This window comes from Neofelis nebulosa, chromosome 9 (assembly GCF_028018385.1).
Source record: "Neofelis nebulosa isolate mNeoNeb1 chromosome 9, mNeoNeb1.pri, whole genome shotgun sequence".
Lineage (NCBI taxonomy): Eukaryota > Metazoa > Chordata > Mammalia > Carnivora > Felidae > Neofelis > Neofelis nebulosa.
Window position 1 is genome coordinate 51357378 of NC_080790.1, and position 20886 is coordinate 51378263.

Consider the following 20886-nt stretch of genomic DNA (forward strand, 5'->3'; position numbering starts at 1 on the left):
ACTGGATGTTCTTACCGCCTCTGGGGTACAGCAGAGAACAAATCCAATGAGTTCCTGCCCTTATGGACCTTACATTCTAGTGGAGCACTCACAAGAATAAACAAACAGATGCATAAAGTAATGCTATTTAGTGATTAGTGTTTCACATGATGGGGTATTGTTTTCAATTAGGTGTTTAGAAAAGGTTACTGTGGCAAAGCTTTGAATAGAGTGAAGGAGCAAGCCATGTGGCTCTCCAGGAGAAGTCTTTTCCAGATGGAGGGCACAGTTGCGTGAAAGCTCTCAGGAGAAGCATAATGGGGGGAGGCGATGGTAGGAGGTTAGTCAGGGTCCAGATCATGTAGGCTAAGAGGTATAGGAGAGTTTTGAGCGGCAGAGTGACATGCTCTGAATTAGGTTAAACAAGGAACATTCTGGATGCTGTGTGGAGATGGAGTAAGAGAGGAAACAGAAATCAGTCAAGGGGTATTTGCAGTAATAACAGGCAGGAGGTGGCTGTGGCATGCAATAAGGTGTTGGGGAGAAGGTGATGAGAAGTAGGTGGATTTAAAATATATCTTGAAAGTAGAGCCAAAATGTTGGATTAATTTTGGGTGTTAAAGAAGAGGAGAATTAAGGATGATTCCAAGGCTCTTGCTTAAGTAACTGGGTGAATGGTGGTTGCCATTTATTGATACAGGGACTAGAAGGAGAGGAACTTTATTTTTCTTCATAGCACTTAAACTACTGCCTGACACATAGGCTTCTCCACTAGAATTTGTTTTCCAGGAGGGGAGAGATTTTCTTTCTTTTGTTTGCTGCTGTATCCTGGGAATCTAAAAGGGTGCCTGGCATATAGTTGGTGCTCAATAAATATTTATTGAAAGAATAGGATACAAGAATTGTACCACAAACTGTTAATTATCCGGGGCTGATGAACTGATTTGTGGATTAACTGTCTTAAAAAACGTGTCTAGCCTTTTGAGAGAAAACAAAACTGCTGAAAATCTGGAAAACTTCAATTTATGAGATGTATTTATTTTTTGGAAGTACATATAATTAAAATTTTTAAAAATGTGACTTATTTTTGAGAGAGAGAGAGATTAGGATTAGAATTATACATATGGGAGAAAGGGGATGGGTGGCATTAAATAAATTTCATTACCATACAGAATAGGAGAATGAGTTTTTGTGGTTTCATAAAGAGAAGTTAGGTTTTATTTTAATAATGTCATTGAATCGTTAAGCAAATTAGAAAAATGAAAAACTAAAAAAGTCCTCTTGTAGCTGATAAGACAATAGTGATTTGGTTCAGTTAGCAATGGACTCTGTGTCTGATTTTATTTGGGCTAAATAAACACAAATTTTCATTGAAGTTCTTCCAGGGGAAGGTTATTCTGATGTGTTATCTGATTAATTAGATTCAAACTACACAACATTAGTAATCAGAGAGAGAATATAAATGGGAGGATAGTCTTTGTCAGCCATTCCTTTGTTGAATATCAAGAGCTTATTAGTTGTCAGATCTTATATATAATGCTGATGATGAAACTGATCTCCTGGAGATACAACTTTGGAGATAAAATACAAATAGATGAATTATCCTTATTTGTCTGGGTTTGAAATATTTTATTCAAAAAATGGAAAGAAAAGGATAAGAATCATGGACCTAATAAATGTATTTTTTCTCCCATTCCCTCTGTTTCCTTATTTTACTAGTTTGTTGTTTATCCTTTTCATGTTTGTTTATTTTTGAGAGAGAGAGAGAGAGAGACAGAGAGACGGAGAGACAGCGAGACAGTATCGGAAACAGGCTCCAGGCTCTGAGCCTAAGTCGAACGCTCAACCGACTGAGCTACCCAGGTGCCCCACTTTCATTGTGTTTTTAATGCAAAACTAAGCATTTATAATTTTATTTTCCCCCTTTTATGCAATAAGTAGTGTGCTATATATACAGTTCTGCAGCTTGTTTTTTTACTCTTCAGATGGTGTATCCATACCCATATGCAGAGATTTTCCTAATTTTTTTTGTTATAGCTACATAGTATTCCATCATGTGAATATACTGTGGTTTATTCAGCCAGTCTCCTATTTCTGTTTAGTTGGGTTATTTCTAGTCTTTTGCTAGACAAAATAATGCAGCAATCATTAACCTTGAACATTGGTCATTTCTTACTGTACTTTTCATACTTTATCTGTAGGGTAAATTCCCAGAAGAATTGTCGTTGGGTAGACTGATGAGTATGTATGTAATTTGGTAGGTATTATACCTTTTAGAGGTTGGATCATTTTGTTCTCCCTCTAGCATTCTATGATATTACTCATTTCTCCATAGTTTTTTCAACAAAGTGTGCATTCGACTTGATTTTTCGCCAATGTAATAAATGATAAATGGTATTTCTGTGTAGTTATCATTTGTAGTTTATTGTGAGTGAGGCTGAACATCTCTTCATATGTTTAAAAGGCTTTTTGTATATCTTTGTGTGTGTGTGTGTGTGTGTGTGTGTGTGTATTGTCTGTCTCCTTTGCTTATTTTTCTATAAAGTTGGCATTTTTCTTTGACTTAAGAGCATCAGTAAAGAACCTTTCATTGTTATGCTTTGCTTAAATACAGCAGGAGTATACAAAATGCAATGAGTTTTGGTTACTAAAACAAAGAAACCATTGTTTTTTAAGGAGTGAAAGCTTCAAACTTGCCTTTTCATTATTTTAAGTCATAAAGGTATATGAATAAGCAGACATTTTGAAAGAGTAAAAAAAATCTTCTATCAGGAGACTGATAATTTGAAATCAGAAGATTTTGGGGGAAATGCAGTAACATTATTAGATAAGGCCGCTTTATATACAAATAAAATTCTTAGCAAATCAGAAGTTGTCAATGTTTTAATAAATTATTTACCTTAAAGTATGATGCATCTCTTCACATGTTTACATAATTTCCAGCATCAACACAACTAATGTATGAATTTATTGCAAAAAGTAATTGATAAGGGCAATTATGTAGTATGGTTTTGGAAGCAGTTTAGAAATTTAGATGACATCTATGACATAGTTTTAATTTGGAATATAATATATATGAATATTAATTAGGTCATTGAAGGAAGCAAAGATTTTCTGATTCTTTATGTCATTGAAGTTGGTAATTTGTAGCATTTGCCAATGATACAACAATTGTTTTAATCATGTGCCTTAGTGAAGCTTTCTGATGAAGGCAACTTGAATAAATAAAATCAGTGACTGGCTGATCTATGAAATGTGTGAATCGGGATTGAGATGCTGAGCAATGATGACAATGTAAATTTGCTTGGAGGAAATAGCAGAAAAGGCAGGGGTGGGACGGAAAGACTTAGTAAAAATAAAAACTGAGTTCATGCAGAGCTGAGCTTAAACACTTGAGACCTGAGGTGATTAATAGGTTATTTCTTAGAGATTCGTGCTATGGCTGTGGGAAAGAAGAGTAAAGCCATTTTTGTGATGCAGTAGTATTTGCTGAAGTATTTGGAAAACAAAGATGACAGTTTGCTTGAAGTCTGACCATATTGCATGGACTTTGTTCCAGTCTTCAAGTGAAGGAGAATTCAGTGACAGCATTAATGAAATATTTTAATACTTTGGCTATTTAAAAAAAAAAAAGATTTGTGGTGTGTATCTATAAATTTATATTATATTTTACATTTCTAGATGTCTGCAGAATGGTAAATGCTTTCCCTTAAATTGTAGGTAACTTAATACTATTTCTGTCACATCTGACTAGTCATCTTTTATTCTGGTTAATTGACAACCGACTATTCTTTATCTCTCCTTTTTTCTGATTCTCTCCTTGACTTGTTCTAGAAAGGAATTAGACAGTTTCTAAAAATGTACGTGATTTACAAAGTACATATAATAGATGTGGTGAGGAAATTGGGGTAAGACAAAAACAAAGGTAGGAAGTAGACTATGAAGTCAAGAGTGAGAGCAATTAAAAGATTCCTATTTGGGGGCGCCTGGGTGGCTCAGTCGGTTAAGCATCCGACTTCGGCTCAGGACATGATCTCATAGTCCATGAGTTTGAGCCCCGCATCAGGCTCTGTGCTGACAGCTCAGAGCCTGGAGCCTGCTTCAGATTCTGTGTCTCCCTCTGTCTCTGCCCCTCCCCTGCTCATGCTGTCTCTTTCTGTCTCTGAAAAATAAATAAACATTAAAAAAAAAAAAGATTCCTATTTGAAGGCCTATACATTTTGTAAAGGATGTAGGCCATCAGTTTGGCTCTGGGCTTTCCAGCAACTAGTGCAAAAAAGAGACATGCACTGTTATTTGAGTTATGGTGTTGTAAAATTAAAAAGTAGTTACTTAAGGAGAAGCACAGCTATTCTTGGTTCTGAGTAAGACCAGAGAACTGTTTCTCCCATATGTCCTCACAAAGAAGGCCCTGTATAATGTAACTTTAATATCCATATAGTAAATGCAGCAATATGTGACAGGCTGTTTCTTATATTGTCCTTTAGTGAAAGCATATGGCATAACCAAAATACAATTTAGTAAAGGCAGATCTGCAGGGAGCCAAAAGAATTCAGTTCTCTGCTGGTCTTGGCTTAATAAAGGCACAGAGTTTTAATACCTATAGTGGAAGTTGAAAGTGCATTATCCAGCCCCCCACTTTTATTTTTTGATCATTGATCACTTTCAGAAAGTTATGAGCTCTATCTCCCTTTCCTTAGTAAGATGCATATGTATCCAGTCTCCATGATTTCTGATATGGAAGAGTATATGCATTGCATGTATGTTGGTTAATTCTTCATAAATACTATTTTTAATAGTCAAGTTTTTTGATAATTAAAGAGTATCAGTAAGTACAAAGTTATATATATATTTTTTGCCCATTTTTCTGAATAATCACTTGCCTATATATATATTTTTTTTTTTAATTTTTTTTTTTCAACGTTTTTTATTTATTTTTGGGACAGAGAGAGACATAGCATGAACGGGGGAGGGGCAGAGAGAGAGGGAGACACAGAACCGGAAACAGGCTCCAGGCTCCGAGCCATCAGCCCAGAGCCTGACGCGGGGCTCGAACTCACGGACCGCGAGATCGTGACCTGGCTGAAGTCGGACGCTTAACCGACTGCGCCACCCAGGCGCCCCAATCACTTGCCTATATTAAGTACAGAGCTATATATGCTTTAGAAGTAAATGAACAAGGGGTGCCTGGGTGGCTCAGTCGGTTAAGGATCTGACTCTTGATCTCAGCTCAGGTCTTGAACTCAGGGTTGTGAGTTCAAGCCCTGCATTGGGCTCTGTGCTGGGCATGAGGCCTACTTAAAACAAACAAACAAACAAACCAACCAACCAACAAATAAATAAATGTAAATAAAGCAGCTGGAGGTTGGATCAGTACCTTTTTATAAAAGTTGAAGAGGCTGATGTAAGCCCCCTTATTCCTACAGAAGAAGTAGAGTGAGAGTATCCTATGATAGGGCTAAGATTCTTCCTTAGAAATAATTTAGGATGTTTTCTAGCACTGAAATAAATGCTGTTAAATCCACAATGATTTTTTAAATGCTACTTTTAAAAAAATTAATGATTTTAATTAAAAAAATTTTTTTAATGTTTATTTATTTTTGAGAGACAGAGTGTGAGTGGGTGAGGAGCATAGAGAGAGGAAGACACAGAATTTGAAGCAGGCTCCAGGCTCTGAGCTGTCAGCACATAGCCCGACATGGGGCTTGAATTCACGAGCCTTGAATTCATGACCTGAGCTGAAGTCAGACACTTAACTGACTGAGCCACCCAGACACCCCTTAAGTTTATTTATTTTGAGAGAGAGAGAGAGAGGGAGAGCGTGCGCATGCACGCACAGATGAGAGCGGAGGAAGGGCAGAGAGAGAGGGAGAGAGAGACAATCCCAAGCAGCCTCTGCACTGTCAGTGTGCAGCCTGATGCAGGGCGCAATCCCACGACTCTGGGATCATGACTGAGCTGAAATCGAGAGTCGGACACTTAACTGACTGAGCCACCCAGGCGCCCTAAGTCCATGATGATTTTATTTAGAACAATCTTAAATTTGATGTTAAAAAATAACCAACCTGCCTTGGCTATTTAAAAAATTACCAGTGAATAAAGTAACCATAGATGTTTGCCTTAAGCTATATAATTTGGAATATACTGTCTGGAAAATGTATGCATTATTAAGGAGGCTGTTTACCTAGAATGTATGGAACCTACCATTCTAGATTTATGAATTAAAAAAAATTGAGATATGTAACTCCAAGAGCACAATGATTGATAAAAAAGACATTTAAGCATGTAGTATGTATTTGTATAACTGTAATTTAGAACTTTAAAACATGCATTACCCAGCGAAATATCCAAGTTAATAAGAATTCTCACAGTGCAACCAGCTAGATTACCTTAATGTGATTTTTGATGATACATGTGGCTTCGAACTCTGTTAAAATACCTGCCTGCTGTTCACAGTCTTGAAGATAATCACGTTAACATATACCTTGCACTGTAGTGAAATTACCTTCAGTCACTACTGTGGCTTGATGATCAGATTGATCCATAGATAAAAACAAAAGTAAAGTAAAAACAATGACAATAATGAAAAATTTTTTTAGAGCAGTTCTATCATGTTTTGAGTATTTAGATGCTTCCAGTGTTTAGTATGCTAGATAAATGTTCTGTTGTATGTTAGATAAATGATCAAGACCATTTGCCAAAAATGATGATTTGGATTAAAATACAGGCTCTTTTGCTGTATTTGTTTTTGATTAAAAAGCTGTGGAGTAGCACAGGCTTTTAATTTGATTGTGCTTTTATATACTGGAACATGACAAACTCTGTGATGAAAGCACATCTTTTGGCACCATGATGTTGTCTAGTGGGGCACTGACATCTTGTGTGCGCAAGCCAGGTGTCTTTGCTTCCATTGTTCTCAATCTCTGTTTTCGAAACTTGCTTCCTTATGTTTTTCTCTTTGCTAATTGTACTTTTGTTTCTCTCCTCATATTTGTGCTTGCTTTTTTGTTTTTGTACCGCCCTTCTATTTCCTGTAATTTAGAACTTTGAAAACACGCATTATTCAGCGCAACATCTAAGCAGGCAAGAATCGTCACAGTGCAACTAACTTTCATTTACTGGAATAGCTCTAGTGCCAATAAACAATAGAACTCTAAAGGGATTGATATGAAATGTGATCTTATCAAGCAAAATGAATAAATAAAAACAGCAGATACTGAGCTTGACTGAATCTATGTTATGAAACACTTTTAGTATGGAGTTTGATTTTGGGAAGGACATAACATATTAAAACAAAAAAAAAAAGGAAAGAAAGAAATAGGGAGCTAGCTAAGCAATTTGTTTTTGATGAGGTAAAAGAATTTCTTGACATGTGAAAGGAAGAAGGGTACAATGAAGGTCTTTTGGTATTAGAGTAGCAAAAGTAAGAGGAAAATGAAATGAGAAGAACTCTTGAAATCTAAAGAAAAATAGGTTATTAGAAGCATTTTATTTTATTTATTTTTAGTGTTTATTTATATTTGAGAGAGAGAGAGAGAGCCAGAGCCAGAGTGTGAGTGGGGGTGGGTCAGAGAGAGACAGGGAGACACAGAATCCCAAGCAGGCTCCAGGCTGTGAGTGCAGAGCCCAACGTGGGGCTTGAACTGAAGAACTGCAAGATAATGACCCGAGCCAAAGTCGGATGCTTAACTGACTGAGCCACCCAGGTGCCCCTATTAGAAGCATTTTAAATGGTAGATGTGGATGTGACTATATACATTATTAGCTTTTTAAAAAATTAAACTTTTTATTTTGAGATAATGTAGATTCACATGTAGTCATTAGAAATAATTAGGGGCGCCTGGGTGGCTCAGTCGGTTAAGCGCCGACTTTGGCTCAGGTCGCGATCTCGCGGTATGTGAGTTCGAGCCCCGCATCGGGCTCTGTGCTGACTGCTCAGAGCCTGGATGGAGCCCGTTTCAGATTCTGTGTCTCCCTCTCTCTCTGACCCTCCCCCGTTCATGCTCTGTCTCTCTCTGTCTCAAAAATAAATAAATGTTAAAAAAAAAAAAAAAAAAAGAAATAATACACAGATCCCTTGTACCTTTACCCTGTTTCCTGCAGTGGTAACATCTGGCAAAACTGTAGTACACTAACTATATCATGACCAAGATGTTGATATTGTGTCTTCAAGGTCAAGTTTTAGAATACTTCCATCACTATAGAGCCCTCATATTGCCTTTTTTACAGACACAACCACTTTCTAAACTTTTTTTTTTTTTTTTTAATTTTTTTAATTTTTTTTATTTTTGGGACAGAGAGAGACAGAGCATGAACGGGGGAGGGGCAGAGAGAGAGGGAGACACAGAATCGGAAACAGGCTCCAGGCTCCGAGCCATCAGCCCAGAGCCTGACGCGGGGCTCGAACTCACGGACCGCGAGATCGTGACCTGTCTGAAGTCGGACGCTTAACCGACTGCGCCACCCAGGCGCCCCTAGACACAACCACTTTCTGTCTCCATCCCCTCTTTAGCCCCGGACAATCACTAATCTGTCCTCCATTTTTATAATTTTGTCATTTCAAGAATGCTATATAAATGAAATCATATAGTATATAACTTTTTGGAACTGGTGCTTCTCACTCAGCATTAATTCCCTGGAGATTCATCCAAGCTGGTGTATCTGTAGTGTGTTCTTTTTTATTGCTGAGGGGTATTCCATAGTATAGCTGTCCCACAGTTTGTTTAGTCATTCACCCAGTGAAGAAGATCTGGGTGGTTTCTAGTTTTTGACTATTAAAAGTAAAGCTGTTACAAACAATTGTGTAAAGGTTTTTGTGTGCACATAGGTTTTCATTTCTCTTGGGTATATACCTAGCTCTGGAATTGCTGGAGCATATGGTCACTCTATGTTTAACTTTTTGAAGAACTGTGAAACTTGATTTTCCAAAGTGCCTGCACCATTTTACATTCCCACTAGCAGTGTGTGAGGATTAGAGTGTCTTTAGATCCTAGCTTGCATTTGGTAGTGTCACTGCTTTATTTTAGCTATTCTGATAATGTGTATAGTAATATCTCATTGTGCTTTTACTTTGCATTTCCCTAATTGCTAATTATGTTGAACACCTTTTCATATGTCTGTTTGCCATGTGTATATCCACTTTGTTGAACTGCCTCTTCATTTCTTTCGCCCATCTTCGAATTAGGTATTTTTTTTTATTTTTTATTTTTGTATTATTTACAAAACTTTTAAGTGTTTATTCATTGTTGAAAGACAGAGGGAGACAGCGTGAGTGGGGGAGGGGCAGAGAGACAGGGAGACACAGAATCTGAAGCAGGCTCCAGGCTCTGAGCTGTCAGCACAGAGCCTGACGGGGGGCCCGAACTCACAGAAGGCTTGATCATGACCTGAACCGAAAGTTGGACGTTTAACCGCCTGAGCCACTCAGGCGCCCCTAGGTATTTGTTTTAATGTTGAGTTTTGAGAATTCTTGAGATACTAGTCTTTTGTTGGATATGTGGTTTGCAGGCAGTTTATTCCACTCTGTAGCTTGTCTTATCACCCTCTTAATAGGGTCTATTGCAGATCAGAAGTTTTTAATTTTGATGAAGTCTAATTTATACATTTTTCCTTGTATGGATCATGCTTTTGGTGTCAATTATAACCACTCTTTGCATAGCCCTAGATCTGTTTGTTTTTTCCCCTAAAAGTTTAATAGTTTTACTAAAATGTACAGTCTGTGATCCATTTTGAGTTAATTTTTGTAATTTTGTAATTTTTTGTATAAGGAGTGAGATTTATCTCAAAGATTTTTGTTTTTATTTTTGCCTATGGATGTCCAGTTGCTCTAGCATCATTTATTGAAAGGTTAGAACTATTTGTTGAAAAGGCTGTTTTTCCCCTACCAGGCTGCTTTTGCACCTTTGTCAAAAATTTCTCAGGTATATCGGTATGGGTCTTTTTCTAGGTTCTCTTTTTTTGTGTTGATCTTTGTGTCCGTCCTTCTGCCAATATCACAGTCTTGATTACTGTCTTGATATTGGATAGACTGATTCCTCCGACCTTAATCTTCTTGATTTTCAAAAGTTTTAGCTAATTTAGTTCCTTTGTTTTTCCCTGTGAAATTTAGAGTAATCTTGTCTATATCTACAAAAATATCTTGCTGAGATTTTGATAGGAATTGCATTAAACTTGTATGTCCCTTTATAGAGAATTGACATCTTTACATCACGAGTCTTCCACAAGCGGGGAAATGTCTCTCAATGTATTTAGCTTTCTTTTGACTTCTTCACATCAGCTTTATGTAGTGATTAACATTCAAAATGAATATATGTTTTGTTAGATTTACACCTAAGTATTTTTTTTAAGTGATTGTAAATGGTATTATCTTTAAAATGTTGATCGGTGTGTTCATTGCTAGTATATAGACATCGAATTATTTTTTATATGTTTATCTTGTATCTTTGTGACTTTGCTAAACTCACTTACTAGTGTAGGAGTTTTTTTGTAGATTCCTGGAGCTTTCTATGTAGATAGTAGTGTCATCTGCAAATAGGGACAGTTTTAGTTGTTCTTTTTTCAATATGTGTATACCTTCTCTTTCATTTTCTTTCACTGGTTAGAACTTCTAGAACTGTGCTGTATAAGATTGGCAAAAGTGGACATCTTTGCCTTTTTCCTGATGTTAGAGAGAAAGCATTCAGGTTTTCCCTCACTAAATATAACATTTTAAGGTTTTTGCCGATGCTTTTCTATCAAGCTGAGAAAGTTCCCTTCTATTCCTATTTTCTGAGAATTTTATCATGAGTGTTCAATTTTGTCCAGTGCTTTCACTGCATTGATTATATGTTCATGTGATTTTTATTCTTTACCTTAGTGGATTGTATTGACTAATTTTTGAATATTGAATGAACCTACCTCCCTGAAATAAACTTAGTCATTGTGTATATTTCTTTTTATATACTGCTGAATTCTGTCTGTTGGTACAGATCTTCCTTTACTTATGACGGGGTTAAATCCTGATAAACCCATCATAATTTGAAAATATCTTAAGTTGAAAATGCATTTAATACGCCTGACCTACCTAACATCATAGCTTAGGCTAGCCTTCCTTAAACATGCTCAGAAAACTTTAGCCTACAGTTGGGCAATATCAGTTAACACACAGTTTGTTTTATAACAAAGTGTTGAATATCTCATGTAGCTTTTTGAATATTGTACTGAATATGAGAAACAATGGTTGTGTGGGTGCAGAGTGGTTGTAAGTGTATTGGTTTTTTATCAGTGTGACTGGATGGCTGACCGAGAGCTGTAGCTCACTGCTTCTGCCCGGCATCCGTGGATGAGTACCGTACTGCACATCACTGGCCTGGGAAAAGATCAAAATTCAAAATCTAAAGTATGGTTTCTACTGAATGCGTATTGTTTGGCACCATTGTAAATTTGAAAAATTGTAATTCAAACCATAGTAAATTGGGAACTGTCTGTATTTCTTCGGGATTTTTGTGTTTATGAAGGATATCGGTTTGTCGGTCTATCTATCTATCTATCTATCTATCTATCTATCTGTCTCTTCTGGTTTTGATGATAGGGTAATACTAGCTTCATAAAATTAATTGGGAAATGTTTCTCCCTCCTCTTCTATTTTCTGGGAGAGACTTTAGAATTGGTGTTAGTTCTGCTTTAAACATTTTGTAGAATTCTCCAGTGAAACCATCAAGGCCTGGAGACTTCTATTTCGGGATTTTTTAATTACAAATTCATTTTTCTTCATAGTTCTAGGGTTGTATAAATTACTGTTTTGTATTGAGTGAATTGTGATAGTGTGTCATTTTCTAGGAATTGTTTATTTTGTCTGAGTTGTTAAATTTATGTTAAAAGAGTTCTATTATTTATTTTTAACGTTTTAATTTTATTTTTTGAGACACAGAGACAGAACACTAGTTGGGGAGGGGCAGAGAGAGAGGGATGCACAGAATCTGAAGCAGGCTCTAGACTCTGAGCTGTCAGCACAGAACCTGATGCGGGGCTTGAACCCATGAACTGTGGATCATTACCTGAGCTGAAGTCAGATGCTTATCTGACTGGGCCACCCAGGCATTCCAAAAGGGTTCTCTTTTATTATCCTTTTGATGCTGTAAGGCCTGTAGCAATGTCTCTGGTTTCTTTCCTCATATTGGTAATTTGTATCTCTTTTTTCTTCTTTGTTACATATTTGTCAATCTTATTTATCTTTTCAAAGAACCAGATTTTTTTCATTGATTTTTTTTTTCCATTTTTCTGTTTTTAATTTTATTGATATCTACCTTTGTTTTTATTATTTCTTTCCTGGTGCTTGTCTTTTTTTTTTTTTTTTTTTTTTTTTAATGTTTATGTGTTTATTTTTGAAAGGGAGAGAACACGAATAGGAGAGGGACACAGAATCCAAAGCAGGCTCCATGCTGTCAGCACAGAGCCCGATGCGGGGCTTGAACTCACCAACCCTGATGTCATGATTCTAGCTGAAATCGAGAGTCAGATGCTTAATTGACTGAGCCATGCAGGCACCCATCCTTCCTGCTGTTTGTCTTATATTTATTTTTGCTCTTTAGGTTCTTGAGGCATAGGAGCTGTGAATTTCCCTCTCAGCATTACCTGTGTCCTGTAAATTTTGATGTATTGTATTTTCATTTTCATTCAGGTTAGCATATTTTTCTTTTTTTTTTTTTTAATTTTATTTTTTGAGAGAGTGGGCGAGGGGCAGAGAAAGAGGGAGAGAGTGAATCCCAGGCAGGCTCTACACTATCAGCATGTAGCCCGATGTGGGTCTTGAACCCATGAACCCTGAGATCATGACCTGAGATGAAGTTGGACACTAAACCAACTGAGCTACCCAGGTGCCCCAGTTTAGTGTGTTTTTCAATTACTCTTTAGACTTCCTGTTTGACCTATGAATTATTTAGAAGCGTGTTGTTTTCTTTCTAAGGGTTTGAACATTTCTTGTTATCTCATTATTGATTTCTAGGTTGATTCCATTTTGGTTGGAGAACATACTATGTTTGATTTCAGTTCTTTTGAATTTGTTGAGTTTGTTTTATGGCCCACAGTATGGTTTTTCTTGGTATATATTCTGTGTATACTTTAAGAGAATGTGCATTCTGCTGCTGTTAGAGTGTTTTACAAATGTTGATTAGATCCCATTGGTTGGTGGTGTTGTTATGTTGTATATCTTTGGTGATCATCTGTTTCTGTCAGTTGTTGAGAGTGATGTTGAAGTCTCTAAGTATAATTGTGGAATTGTCTATTTCTCCTTTGAAATATGTCATTTTTTCCCTCACATATTTAGCAGTTCTGTTGTATGGCACATACACATTTAGGATTGCTGTATCTTCTTAGTGGATTGAGCATTTCATTATATAATGGTCTTCCCTTCCCTGATAATTTTCTTTGCTATGAAGTCTACTTTATCTAATGATAATTTAGTTAAAATTAATGTTTGTTTTTATTTAAATCAGAGTCTTTTTAAAGAAAAATTTTTTAAGTTTTTATTTATTTTCGAGAGAGAGAAAGAGAGAGAGAGCGTGTGCGCGCATGCTCATGCGCGGCAAGGGGGGGGCAGGGGGAGAGAGAGAGAGAGAGACACACACACACACAGAAACTGAAACAGGCTCTAGGCTCTGAGCTGTCAGCACAGAGCCTGATGTGGTGCTTGAATCCACGAACCATGAGATCATGACCTGAGCTGAAAGCAGATGCTTAACTTGACTGAGCCACCCAGGTGCCCCAATATTTGGACGATATATTATTTTCCGTCCTTTAACTTTTAACCTGCTTCTATCATTATATTTGAAGTGAATTTCTTATTGATAGTGTATAGTTGTGTTATGTTTTTTAATTCACTCTATCAGTCTCTGTCTGGCATATTTGGAACATTTACATTTTATGTATTACTGATATGGTAAGGCTTTAATGTTTTGTTGTTTTCTGTTTATTCTCTCCTTTTTTGTTTCTGTTTTTCATGTCTTCCTTTGAGTTACTTGAATATTTTTATAGAATTCCATTTTGATTTATCAGTAGTGTTTTTGAGTGTACCTTTTTGTAGTTTTGTATTTTTTTTTTTTGGTGGCTTCTCTAGGTGATGACATTATTGATTCGTAACTTATCACAATTTACTAGTGACATTGTGTTACTAGTTTAAGTGAAGTATAGAAATCTTACCTCCCTTTTATGTCCCTTTTTCTTTCTTTATTTATACTTCTCTTAAACATTTCCTCTGTAAACATTTAGACCCATCAGTTTTTATATTTGCTTCAAGCAGGAAACCTAATTTAGAAAACTTAACAGAAGTAAAGCCTATTGTTTTTACTCATATTTTTGTTTACTGTTTCATATTTTCTTTACTGATGTTCCAAGATTTTTTTTTTTTTTTTAAATCATTTCCTTTCTGTTTAGAGCATTTCCTATAGACATTCTTTTGCAGTAGGCCTGCTGGCAACAAATTCTCTTTACATGAGAATGTCTTAGCTTTCCTTCACAAGAGAATGTCTTGATTTCCCCTTTAGAATATCCTGAAGGATATATCTGCTGGTGTAGGTTACTAGTTTGACAGTTCTTTTATTTCAGCAAGTGTTGTGTGTTTTTTCTGGCCTCCATGGTTTCTGATGAGAATGTGCTATCATTTAAGTTGTGTTTCCTCTATAGGAAAGGTATCATTTTTCTATGGCTAATTATAATATTTTTTCTTGGTCTTCAGTTTTCAGGAGTTTAATTATGATGTGTTTAAATTGGCATGGGTTTCTTTGGTTTATTCTGTTTGGGATTCACTGACCTTCTTGAGTCTGTTGGTTTATGTCCCTTGCCAATTTGGACTGTTCAGTCATTATTTCTTCAAGTACTTTATTGCCCCACTTTCTTTCTATTCTCCTTCTGGGACTCTGGTGACACAGATGTTAGATCTTTTGTTACAGTCCAACAGCCCCTGAGGTTCTGTTCATTTCTTTCAGTTTTTTTCCCCCCACATGTTGTTCAGATAATATAATTTCTACTGTTCTGTGTTTTGGTTCACTGATTCTTTCCTCTGTTCCATCCACTCTGCTCTTGAGCCCACCCACTGAATTGGTTTTTTCTTTTTCTTTTTTATTTATGTTGTTGTATTTTTCAGTTCTAAACTCTCCATTTGGTATTATTATTATTATTATTATTATTATTTTTTTTTTTGCTGAGGCTCTCAATCTTTGTGTTTCAAGTGTGTTCCTAATTGTTTTTTGAAACATTTTTATCATGACTGCTTTAAAATTTTTGTCAGATAATTATAACATCACTGTCAGCTCAGTTGGCATCTAATGACTGCCCTTTTTCATTAGTTTGACAACTTCCTGGTTCTTGGTATAAAGAATGATTTTTCATTGAAACCTGTACATTTTCATATTATGTTATGAGATTCAGGCTCTCATTAAAAAAATTTTTTTTTTAATGTTTATTTATTTTTGAGACAGAGAGAGATAGAGCATGCACGGGGGAGGGTCAGAGACAGAGGGAGACACAGAATCGGAAGCAGGCTCCAGGCTCTGAGCCATCAGCCCAGAGCCCGATGCGGGGCTCGAACTCACGGACTGTGAGATCGTGACCTGAGCTGAAGTTGGACGCCTAACTGACTGAGCCACCCAGGCTCTCCTTCAGGCTCTCATTTAAACCTACTCTTTCATCTGGCTTTCTTTGATACTACCCTGGCATGAGAATGTGTGGGTTACTGCTTCACTACTGCTAGGTGGGGGTGGATGTCCATGTTTCCCACTTGGCCTCTGTTGACACCTGAGAGGTGCTGCTAATAACTTGCAGATGGGAGTTCTGGCTCCATACATGGTCTGTGCTGACACCATGGTGTGGGAGAGAGGGTTGTAAACATTTGGTGGTGAAGAGAGCCCCAGCTCCTTTCTTGGCCTTCTCTGACACCCTGACTGGAGTGTTGAGTGCTTTCTTAATCACCTTGCAAAGGTGCAAGCCTAGACTGCCTCTCTGCCTGTGTTGGTGTGAGTGTGGCCATAGTTCTTTTCTGTGGTGTTTGTCTGGAATAGAACAGTGACTGTGAACATTTTCTGTCTTTGTAGGCTACCCCTTTTGGCTAGAGAGAGCAGGCTTTAGTTGAGACTTTTTTGTTTGTTTGTTTGCACTTGTTTGTGTTTCTGGATTGCTGCTCTCTTTAGTTTGAAGTCTGGGTTATGAGGCCAAAAAGAAAACGTAGGAAATTTACCCTTGTGTTGTTTCTTTGGTCCTGAAGTTCCAATCCAATCTGCCTTTTTCTTTCCATCTCTCAGATTTTTTTAAAAATGCATTATTTGTTCTTTTCTTTTCTTTTCTTTTCTTTTCTTTTCTTTTCTTTTCTCTTATTTCATTTTATTTTAGAGAGAGCATGTGAGCAGGGGAGAGGGGCAGAGGGAGAGAGAGAGAATCTTAGGTAGACTCCACGTTTAGCGTGGATCGATGTGGAGCTTGATCCCATGACCCTGGGATCATGACCTGAGTCCAAATCAAGAGTTGGAGGCTCAACTGAGTAAACCACCCTGGCACCCCCATCTTTCAAATTAAAAAAAAATTTTTTTAATGTTTATTTATTTTTTTATTTTTTTTAAAATTTATTTATTTATTTTTTAACATTTATTTATTTTGAGACAGAGAGAGACAGAGCATGAACGGGGGAGGGGCAGAGAGAGAGGGAGACACAGAATCGGAAGCAGGCTCCAGGCTCTGAGCCATCAGCCCAGAGCCTGACGCGGGGCTCGAACTCACGGACTCACAGACCGTGAGATCGTGACCTGAGCTGAAGTCGGACGCTTAACCGATGGAGCCACCCAGGCACCCTAATGTTTATTTTTGAGAGAGAGAGAGAGAGAGAGAGAGAGAGAGCAAGCTGGGGAGGGGCAGAGAGAGAGGGAGACAGAGAATCTGAAGCAGGCTCCAGGCTCTGAGCTATCAGCACAGAGCCTGATGCAGGGCTCTAACTCACGAACTGTGAGATCACCACCTGAGCCAAAGTTGGATGCTTAACCGACTGAGCCACCCAGGCGCCCCTTAAATGTTTGTTTTATATATAATATTTGGAGTTTTTACTTATGCTTAGTAGGAGTAGGAAAAACTACATTTGCTCCATCTTCTAGGAAGTGGAATTCCATTGTGTGTTTATAAATTTTATTTTTTAATTTTTAAAGTTTATTTATTTATTTTGAGAGAGAAAGAAAATGCCTGAGAATGTGCAGGAGGGGCGGGGGGGGGGGGTGGACAGAGAATCCCAAGTAGGCCTTGCAGTGCCAACACAGAGCCTGATGAGGGGCTCGAACTACAACCTTGAGATCATGACCTGAGCTGAAATCAAGAGTAGGACACTTAACCAACGGAGCCACCCATGTGCCCCTTGTCTTTAAATTTTCAAATTACTTTTCTTTTTATAAGTATCGTGTATATTTATTAGTAAAAATAAAGTCAAGCAGTGTAGAAGAGTGAAGATGTAAAGATGACATAAATACACCAGGAAAAAAATCTGTTTCTGGGAAATAACCATCATTAACTTTAGGTGATCATCATTCCAGATCAACATCATTTCACACAAACATACAAACAGGAGGGGGAATATAAGAAAATAATTTTCATAAAAAGTGGTTATATTATGTTATTTCTAATAAAAAGTATTAAATGTAATCTTAATTGAAGAAGAAACTTATGCAGTTACTGAATTTCAGGTAAATGCTTTTTTTTTCATCACAAATGATGTTCATTTTTAAACATCTTTTCAATGTAAGGTAAAAAGGCAGTTTCTGTATTTGTAATGAAAAAACTCACATTCTAGGGGCACATTTCGGCTCAGGTTGTGATCTCGCAGTTTGTGGGATTGAGCCCCGTGTGGGGCTCTGTGCTGACAGTGTGGAGCCTGCTTGGGATTCTCTCTCCCCTTCTCTCTCTGCCCCTCCCCTGCTTGTGCATGCTCTTTCTCTCTCTCTCTCTCAAATAAATAAATAGACGTTTCATAAAAACCCTCACCTTTGGGGCGCCTGGGTGGCTCACTTGGTTAAGCATCTTGATTTTGGCTCAGGTCACGATCCTGGGGTGGTGGGATTGAGGCTCATGTCCAGCTCCACGATGAACATGAAGCCTTCTTGAGATTCTTTCTCTCCTTCTGCCCCTCTCTCCTGCTTGTGTGTTCTCTCTCTAAAATTAAACCAAACAAAACAAAATAACACAACTCATGTTCAATTTTAGGCAATATAAATTGATTTCCCACTGTGGAAGCAAAGGAAAATTAGATATAATTCACATACCATATAATCCACCCACTTAAAGTGTACAATTCTATGGCTTTTAGTATATTCTCAGGCTACATCATTTCTCCAGAGCAAGTTCCTCTGTTACCTTGCCTAGGGTTAAGTATTTGGCTGCTGGAATGAATATCCATTCGTGGGTGCATGTGTAAGGGTTTGACTATTATGTATTTAATCTTCAACTAATCTGTTTGTTTTCAGCGCTTCCATTATTCTTGGCATTCTGAATCCTAACCTTCTCCGTGGTTATAGCTGGTCCTTGGACTCCTTTTTGGATTTCATTCCTTTGGCAAATACTCTAGGCACTTTTCTGTACTACTCTATTTCATCCTTACTGCTGTTATCAGCTTTCATCTTCCAGAAATTTGTTCCTATTTCTTGTTAGCTGTAGGCTCTTTTATGTTCTTCTTGGAGTAATGCAGTTTATTATGCCTTTTCCTTTTATGGGGTCTCAAGAGGGAGGAAGATAAATGTACATGGTTGTCTCATTACATTGTAATGGAAGTCTGGAAGCCAGACTGCCTTGTTTACACTGTAGGGTGAAGCCAGTATACATGAAATAGTTGATATTCAATAGATTTTCTTTTAAGTGAAGGAAAAGTAAAGATTTTTCCGTAGCTACTAACTGCACTGTCCCATCTCCCACGCCCCATTTTTTCAATACTATTCATACAGTGGGAAGTCTTATGTGACTCTAACTTTCTCCTCATTTTCTTCTCACATATTTTTTCTTGGTCTCTCTCCCCTCTGCTTTTTTTTTTACCCGGCCAGTCATTTCTCACCTGGACTGCCGCAGTTTTCTCTATCCATGACCCTTCTTAGCAGCAGTCTTGTAGACTTATTCATATATGTGTCCCAGTTTGCATTTTTTTCTTTCATATTTTGTAAAAAGTATGTTGATTTACATGATTTGTCTTTAAACTTTATTATTTTCTATTTTATGTGAAATTATTTTATGTCATACTTGTTAATCTGTGACAATCCCTAACAGATTCATTTAGCATTTCCTTTTGTTAAGTAAGTAATCTTTATGTACCAGGTACTTTATTTTTAAACTGTAATGGCTTTTAAATATTTCACAGTTTTTGGGGCGCCTGGGTGGCGCAGTCGGTTAAGCGTCCGACTTCAGCCAGGTCACGATCTTGCGGTCCGTGAGTTCGAGCCCCGCGTCGGGCTCTGGGCTGATGGCTCGGAGCCTGGAGCCTGTTTCCGATTCCGTGTCTCCCTCTCTCTCTGCCCCTCCCCCGTTCATGCTCTGTCTCTCTCTGTCCCAAAAATAAATTAAAAAATGATGAAAAAAAATTAAAAAAAAAAAAAATTTCACAGTTTTTTTGGTTTATTGTAAAAAAAAAAAAAACAATTTCAAAGTATATGAGTAAAATTCCCTCTCTTCCCTGTTTCAAATTTACCTCTTCAAAGCATTATTAGTAGTTTGTTGTGTAATTTTCTAGGCTTTTTTCCTGTGCTTATATAAGTATGTTTATATATGTACTCACATACAGTTTTATGGTTTTCTTTTTAAATGGGTATTACCGTATACATATATATACACACATAAATATATATAAACAGTCTTATATATATAATACATATACACAGTCTTATAGTTTTCTTCTTAAATATATTACATGGGCATTACAGTATATATTTTGATACGCATGTGTTTTTTCCTACTTAACAATATATAAGTAGTCATATCTTTATAAGTGGAAACTTCTAGCTCTACTTCATTCTTTGTAATGACTGCAGAGTATTCTGTTATATGGAATTACATGCTCCTCTGTTGACAGACATTTAGATGGTCTCCTTTTCCCTACCAACACTGTTCTTACAAACAATTCTGTATTCTGATAAATATTTTTTTACATAATGATCGATACTGGTATTTCTGTAGGGTAGATACTTAAATGTGGGATTCCTGAGAATCTTTGTAAATTTAACATTTCGATAAGTAGAGGGCCGCCAGGGTGTTTCAGTCGGTTGAATGTCTGACTCCTTGTTTAGACTCAGGTCATGATCTCATGGTTTGTGAGTTCGAGCCCAGCGTTGGGCTCTGTGCTGACAGTGTGGAGCTTGCTTGGGATTCTCTGTCTCCCTCTCTCTCTGTCCATCCCCTACTCATCCTCTCTTTCTCTTTCTCACAATAAATAAACATTAAAAAACCAAACAAACTTGGGGGGGGGGGAACCAATTAATTCCCATCCCATTCTTTTTTCTCTCCAAGTTAGTTTCCTGTGGAAAATTTAAAGCACGAAAGTGGAGAAAATAGCATAATAAACCCCTATGTTCCCATCTTACAGTCTCTTTTTTTTTTTTTTTGAGAGAGAGAGCACAAAAGGGGGAGGAGCAGAGAGAGGTGGGGAGAGAGAGAATCCCAAGCAGGCTCCCCACTGTCAGTGCAGAGCGCAACGTGGGGCTTGAACTCACGAACTGTGAAATCATGACCTGAGCCGAAATCAAGAGTTGGATGCTTAACCAACTGAGCCACCTGGGCGCCCCCCTTCTTACAGTCTTAGCGGTTATCAACACATAACAAATCTTATTTCATCTAATTCTCTTACTGCCTACCCATTTCTCCCCTTGCCTACCTTGGCTAATTTTGAAGGAAGTACTAAATATCATATCATTTCATCCATAAACA

General features: G+C 37.3%; 1 protein-coding gene across 6 annotated transcripts in view; it reads left to right on the forward strand.

Moving 5' to 3' along the window:
- EXOC6B (exocyst complex component 6B) overlaps window positions 1–20886 on the forward strand; it is a 626910-nt gene that overhangs the window by 12609 nt on the left and 593415 nt on the right. Inside the window, exon 2 of one of the 6 annotated variants that reach the window (XM_058683715.1) lies at window positions 2181–2236. The exons of the other annotated variants lie outside the window; for them this stretch is intronic. Within the exon in view, the coding sequence (XP_058539698.1) occupies window positions 2217–2236 (20 nt within the window). The 5' untranslated portion in view covers window positions 2181–2216. The remainder of the gene's footprint in view (window positions 1–2180; window positions 2237–20886) is intronic. 6 annotated transcript variants of the gene reach the window in all.